The sequence below is a fragment of the Lipotes vexillifer genome, unplaced genomic scaffold (genome assembly GCF_000442215.2).
Source record: "Lipotes vexillifer unplaced genomic scaffold, Lipotes_vexillifer_v1.1 scaffold1329, whole genome shotgun sequence".
NCBI classification, from domain to species: domain Eukaryota; kingdom Metazoa; phylum Chordata; class Mammalia; order Artiodactyla; family Lipotidae; genus Lipotes; species Lipotes vexillifer.
Window position 1 is genome coordinate 1,574,724 of NW_006797566.1, and position 7,443 is coordinate 1,582,166.

General features: G+C 41.8%; 1 protein-coding gene across 1 annotated transcript in view; it reads left to right on the top strand.

The window, feature by feature from the left end:
- Positions 1-3,856, top strand: part of CPA4 (carboxypeptidase A4) — a 27,873-nt gene extending 24,017 nt beyond the window's left edge. Inside the window, 1 exon segment of the mRNA XM_007469729.1 lies at positions 3,615-3,856. Within this exon segment, the coding sequence (XP_007469791.1) occupies positions 3,615-3,856 (242 nt within the window).
- The last annotated feature ends 3,587 nt before the right edge of the window (positions 3,857-7,443 follow it).

Below are 7,443 nucleotides of genomic sequence, written 5' to 3' on the forward strand. Positions count from 1 at the left end.
CCCAGCCGCTCCGCGGCATGTGGGATCTTCCCGGACCGGGGCACGAGCCCGTGTCCCCTGCACGGGTTGAGAGTCCTGTGGCAGACTCTCAACCACTGCGCCACCAGGGAAGCCGTGATCTTTAAATTTTTAGATCACATTGAAGGATATGATTATTCTCCAAGGCCCTAGCTATAAATGGGAAACAGAAACAAAAAATGTGGGGAGCAAAGCTCCTTTCAAGCAAGTGCCCTTCTTTTCCCCTCCTGTGCCTCTTCTGTAAATAGTCTTCCAACAGTTGGTCCACCCTCAAAGCCCCTGCAAACTTTTGATAATTCTTTCCTTTTCCATATACTGTAACTTGCTGTCCCATCCTACCTACTTCGCCCTCAACTAGCTGTTCCCCTCAGTCTTCCTCTTCTGTGAAGATTCTCCAACCTACCTCTTGGGTCCTCCTCTGTACTCTGATCTCAGCACTCTTGTCTGTGTTTCACATGCCACCAAGCTGCATAAAGCACTCAGCATGATGCTGGTGGTTGTGTTGCTAATTGCAGCAACAATCCAGTAATTACTCATGGTTTATTATTACTAGTGTTGTTGAATGGGAGCTCCTCAGAGAACAAACACATCAGGAGAGGTTCTCCACCCTCTAATTAGTCAGAACTGAGTCCTACACCAAAGAGAGCTAAAGGAACTTGGCAGGAGCCTTCTGAGGAGGTCCTCTCAAAAGATCTTTGTGGGTCACCAGGGTCCTGGCTTTTGGGTCAGATGCCAGTTTAAAGAATGGCCTTTTCCTCCCATGTCAAAAACATTCTTCTCCCCAGCATAAGCTGTGCCAAAATTAAGAGATACTCATCAGATTCCTCCAGCAGAAGAGGAGAAAGGCTCTCCTGAGCATTGTCCAGGATACATAATATTTCCTACCTCTTTCAAGAGCCCATCTTCTGTATTTTTTATAGGCTTTGTCTGCCCTCCTTTCTTCCCCAAAATGAAATCAATTTTTGTATAAAAGCACTCTAACTCCCTGGGTTATTGTATGTGTTATATAAGTAGTTGACATTTGTCCCTTCAAGTGCTGAACTTTTCCTTAGATTAATCATTTTAGATGAAAATAATTCTAAAATGGGTTTTCACACTTTCCTGCCTTCTTAAACAGAGTATGTAGAAGAGATTTAAGCTCCGTTCTTCATGACTGAGTGGCCTTCTGAATGTCAGTTGTTGTATCTTGAAGGCCTTCTGTGCTGTACTGGACTGTTCAATCCTTTTGCTAAACAGCGCAGCCTGTTTTGCTTCTTTAACTCTTGTGTCTGCTTTTTAGAGTTTTTATGTCTCCTTCCCCAGGCCACCTTCCTCTAGCAACCCTTTCCCCTCCTCTTCACTGATTCTAATCTACTAAGGGCTTGGAAACAAGTTCATTGGGCTCGTTTAGTTCATGGATAGATTGTGAGTATTAAGGATGTTCATGACAGCATTGTTTATAGTCACAAAAGACTGGTAAGCAACTAAATGTTCATCAGTAGAGTGCTGGATAAAAACGTTTGGTGCATTACTACAGTGAAACACTATGCAGCCCTTAAATGAGTGAGGTGGATCTGTATGTGCTAATAGGGAATAATCTTCAAATGTTAATTGAAAAATACAGTGTATACAACAGTGTTATTAGTATGTTCCCATATGTTTTTTTTCTTTTTTTTATAAATTTATTTATTTACTTATTTATTTATGGCTGCGTTTGGGTCTTCATTGCTGTGCCTGGGCTTTCTCTAGTTGCGGCGAGAGGGGGCTACTCTTTGTTGCAGTGCGTGGGCTTCTCATTGCGGTGGCTTCTCTTGTTGCGGAGCATGGGCTGTATGCATGTGGGCTCAGTAGTTGTGGCACAGGGGCTTAGTTGCTCCATGGCATGTAGAATCTTCCCGGACCAGGGCTCGAACCCATGTCCCCTGCGTTGCCAGGTGGATTCTTAACCACTGTGCCACCAGGGAAGTCCCCCATATATGTTTTTTTTTTTTAAAAAAAAGAGTAGGTAGACTTAGCAGGGATCCAAGTAAAGTGAAGTTCATGAACCTGATCACTTTGCTCAGCAGAGGTCTTCTTGGCCCTTTCCTGAATTTAAAATCTGTTCTGAAATACTTGAGCTTGCCATGTAAATAACTTCTAGAAACTTCTGGTGCCATTGCCTGTTTTCTTATTCATCATTTTTCTTAGTGTAGAGAAAGGCTGTGGGAATTACATAAGAATTTCAGAGAGTATAGGAGAGCCTGTTCCATAACCTCTGGGAGCATGTAATTGTAGCAGAAGCAGCATCTCTAGAAAATCACAAATTGTATCATGAGAAACAACCTTTAGGAACAATGGGAAAAAAAAGGGACCCATATTTTCATTTAACAGACATATATATTTTATAATAAATGGACCCCAAGTCGGTTGAAGAAAGCATGGGCTTTGTCATCAGATGGATTGGGTTTAAATTCCAGCCTTGCCATTTTCCATCTGTATTTTCTTAGATAAATTATTCATTCTGAACCTGGATTTTCTCATCTGAAAAACAAGGACAGTAATACCTACCTCATTGGCCTCTTAAAGATTAAATGAGATCATAAATGTAAACTTTACAGTATGATGACTGGCTCATGGTAGATGTTCAGCAAATGATAGCTCCTATTACATTGTTATTTTATTATTCAGTATCATCTACACTTTGCACTTTTAGCCAGTTTCTTCTCTAGTAGAGTTTTGACTGGAAGAAGCAGGAAAACAGGCCTCTTGCCTTTCGGCAAAGAGAAGTCCCAAGGGCTGTGCTTCCTTCTCTCTGTGTATCAGTTATCTCTTGAGATGTAAAAACCTATCCTAAAATTTAACAGCTTAAAACAATAAACATTAATTTTCTTACACAGTTTCTGTGGGTCAGGAACTCAGGAGCTTCTTATCTGGGTGTCTCTGGCTCAGGGACTCTCAGGATGTTGCAGTTAAGGTGTCTTCCAGGGCTACAGTCATCTAGAGACTTGATGGGGCTGGAGGATCTTCTTCTCAGATGGCTCACTCAGATGCCTGACAAGTGAGGGCTAATTACTGGCAGTGAGTTCTTCAGCACATAGATCTCTTTATAGGGCTTCTTGAGTGTCCTTACAACATGACAGCTGGCTCCCCAGAGCCAGTGATCCAAGAGAGAGCAAGGTGGAAGCCATGATATTTATCACCTAGCTTTGAAGGGCACACACTTTCATTTCTGCAGTCTCCTGAAAAACAGGTCAAGTTGGCCCTGTCCAGTGTAGGAGGGCACAACACAAGGATATGAATACCAGGAGACAGGGATCATCGTGGCTATCTTGGAGGCTGCCTACCACACTCTGTAAAGATTTGCTTCCAGTGACCTGAAGGAGTCTACACAGTGAGTTGGTGACAAGATGGAAATGAGGATTTAAAATCTCTTGGATTGAGACTAGTGAAGACCCTCATGGTGCAGGACAATCTGAGACATAGGGATCAGGCCAGTGTTTATGTGTTGTAGGCCTGATGACTTTCAAAAATAACTGTAGATCCCTAAGGAACCACAGGTGGGCAGAGCTCCAGGCCCCTTCCCATCTAACCCTGAAAGGAACTAGGCTTCAAAGGTGTTTTCTCTTTTGACTTAACAGATCCAACTAGTGGCAGCAGTGTTGACTGGGCATATGATAATGGCATCAAGTATGCATTCACTTTTGAGTTGAGAGATATTGGGCACTATGGCTTCTTCCTGCCAGCCAACCAGATCATCCCCACTGCAGAGGAGACCTGGCTGGGGCTGAAGACCATCATTGAGCATGTGCGGGACAACCTCTCCTGGAAGAGAGCCTGCTCTGTCTACATTTATTTATCCACATGTACACACACACACTGAGGCCACTATTAAAGGGAGCTTATTCCTTCACGTGTGAGTCAGAGCCCTCTGGCTTTGTAGAGAACACAGGTCAGCCCCTCTCCAGCCCCCTTCCTTGAAGTTTGTGCATTCTGGTGGTGTGCTTAGAGAAGCACTTCTGCCACCCTGCTGTATTTTGGTCCTGCTGTTTCACTGAGCCCTTTGTATGCCTTTCCTTCCACATAGCTGGGTGGGCAGGCCACACTTGGGATCAACCATTCCTGGGTGGCCTGTCTCTACCTCATTTTTAGAATAAAAGGACATGTGAAATGGTTCTGTAGCCTCATCCAATCTAGCCACGCCCATGATCTTGCTCTGGTGGAGGCCCCAAGGGAAGTGCTATGGGAGATAATGTTTGTCTTTTAGATTGGTCTCGGAAGATGACGCAATATATCAATATATCTCACCTTTCTTGAACATACTTTTCTTTGAAAATTAAATCCTGAAGGTTCATCAGTATAGGTCATCCCCCTTTTCTGTTTTTGTTTATTTATTCTTAGTCTGAATACAAAGTAGAGGATCACGTCTCATCACTGGGCCAAAAATTCCCAGATAGTACAGTTCTGATCACATTCTTCTCTTTATCATTCAGTGTAACTGGGATCCCAGAAGGGGATCTGTGTCTTTATAGGTACTGCTCACTCAGAAACCCTGGATGAAGTGGTGATCTAATAGCAGGATTGCTAAATTATCCCTATCTGTCCTGATGGGCTTCCCTCTACTTTGCCTTTTGAACTTACTTCAGAGATCTTTCTCTCACCCTATTGGTCCTAAATCACTCCTCCGGCCTGGGTAATCTCCCTGCCCGGCACATTACAATTTGTTCTCTGGTGTACCTTGTGTTTCCTTCTCCTGGTTTTTGTTTCTGGTCTTTAAAGTTGCCTTTTTCTATTTTGCATCCTGGACCATGAGTACCAAGGTGGAGCAAGGATTCATCAGTCAGGCTCCTCTTGCTCCATTCCTCCTTAGCATGTACCATCTGCCTTTTTTCTTTATTCTTTTTTTTTTTTTTTAATTTGCCTTTTTCAAACATGTCTGTAAATCTTATCCTTCTGCCTAGGATTTGTGCAGCATCTGGTGTGTGCTCATAAGCCAATAAATATTCAGTATGAGTCTCCTGATCATCCTCTATTCTTCGCCTTCACCTGAATGGAACCAAGCCATGGTTTTGAATATGCAGCTCTTTATTATGTCAAAAGTCAGTTTTAATCCCTGTCCATATCACATGACATGTAGGAAGGCCTTCTCCATCAGGCCGAGGGGCCTCCAGGGTAATGTTACCTTGGTGATTTCGCTCTGGTCCTAGGTCTAGTTCTTAGTTTTTCAGCTCAGAGGCTTGATATTCTCTGTATCCATATTGATTAGACTTGGGGATGCTGACTCACGCCTACAGAGCTCAGAAGAGGCAGATGATAAAATCAGAATACGAATTTATTAATTTACATCATGGCATGTAACTGTTTAGTGGATTGGATCCTCACGTCAGCCTGAACAGTACATTCTCTCCCTGTAGGCAAAGATACATGGGAAGCCAAATTATAATCAGAAGGTTGTTTAGTGAGCAGGGCGTCAGAGCAAGGAAAGTTAATTACAGTCTATGATTAGAATTTTTAATGGTATCCAGCTCTAATAGCATGATACATCCAATTCTATAACCAGAACACACCTGCCAGCCAGCTGGTCGCTTGTGCTGGCTAGTCAGGGCTGCCTCAGACCAGACAATGCCTCAGTAGACCTGACAATGCTTGCCTCTGTGACTCGCCTGTAACCTGGCTCTATTTGTGGAACCCCCCTGCTCACTCCCAAGATTGAAATTGTCCTTTAGATTCCTTAAGAGAAAGATTTATTAGCAAGGCATTAAAAAGCCATAAAAGAATACCTGTGACTATAATGAAATTAAGAGCTATTAATTAAAAGACACCACGAAGAGAGAAAAGTTGCAAACTGGGAGAAGATAGTCACAACATTCATAATACACTCAACAGATGAAGGAGATGCAAAGAACTCCTACAGATCAGTAAGAAAAGAACAAATAATCCAATAGAAAAATGGACAAAAGATATGTGCAAGCATTTCACTTAAGAGGTAACAAGTATTTTGATAAAAACAGGAAGAGATGATTACTGATGGAAGACGTACAAATCAAGACCAAAATGAAATGCCATTTTATACTTATTCAATTTACATAAGTCAAAAAGTTGGAGAGGGTGAAGCTGGGGCGAAGTGAGAGTAGCATCGACATACATACACTACTGAATGTAAAATAGTTGGCTGGTGGGAAGCAGCAGCAAAGCATGGGGAGATCAGCTAGGTGCTTTGCAATGACCTAGAGGGGTGGGATAGGGAGGGTGGGAGGGAGCCTCAAGAGGGAGGGGATATGGGGACATGTGTATGTATATGGCTGATTCGCTTTGTTGTGCAACAGAAACTAACACAGTATTGTGAAGTAATTATACTCCAATAAAGATCTATTTAAAAAAAAGTTGGAGAGGAGGTAGATAATAGGATCTTTTATACATTATTGGTCGGTGTGTGAATTAGTAAAATCACTTTGGAAAATAGTTGGGCATTATCTTCTAAAGTTCATACTTTATGATCCACCTATTCCACCCCACGCATAAACCCAAGAAATTCTTGTAGTATACAACAGGAGACATAAATGAGAATGTTCACAGCAACACTGTTCATAATAGCAAAAACCTAAAAACAACTTAAAAGTCCACCAGTGGGAGAATGGGTGAATAAGTATGGTATTTTCACATACTGAAATATTATACTTCAGTCAAAACAAAATTTAGTGTGATTTCCTTTCTAGAAAGTTCCAAATAACTGGGAAAAATATATGTATAATTTATATATACACATACACTTATAAGGAAGGCGTAAAATTTGATAAAACTGTGTAAAAAAGGGAAGCAATAGTGAAATAAGTCAGAGAAAGACAAATACTGTACGTTATCACTTATATGTGGAATCTGAAAAATAAAACAAACTAGTGACTATAACAAAAAAGAACAGACTCAGATATAGAGAACAAACCAGTGGTTAACAGTGGGGAGAGGGAAGAAGGAAGGGACAAGATAGGGGTAGGGGATTAAGAGGTACAAACTACTATGTATAAAATAAATGAGCTATGAGGATATATTGTGCAGCACAGGGAATATAGCCAATATTTTATAATATAAATGGAGTATAATCTTTAAAAATTATGAATCACTTTGTTGTACACCTAAAACATATAATATTGTTAATCAGCTATAACTCAGTAAAAAGGGTTGGGTGAAGGGAAGCAAGGTATAGTAGGCATGCTCAGACCCCTTTTCCCAGTCAAGTGCACTCATCCCCAGCTGCTAGGAGTGTTGGCTATCAACAGCTCAAGGCCCCATCCTTCTCTGGAGAATTGTCCTTAGCCAAATGGGGCCTGCCTTACCCAGGAAGCCATGCACCTGCTTTCTCTTTATCACCTTCCCACATGTCAGCCAATGACTGCCTGACTCGGGGTACAAACAGCTAGTCTTTTATTTCAAGGTAGATTCAATGCTGTGCTTCAGTGTATGCTTGAGAGCTCT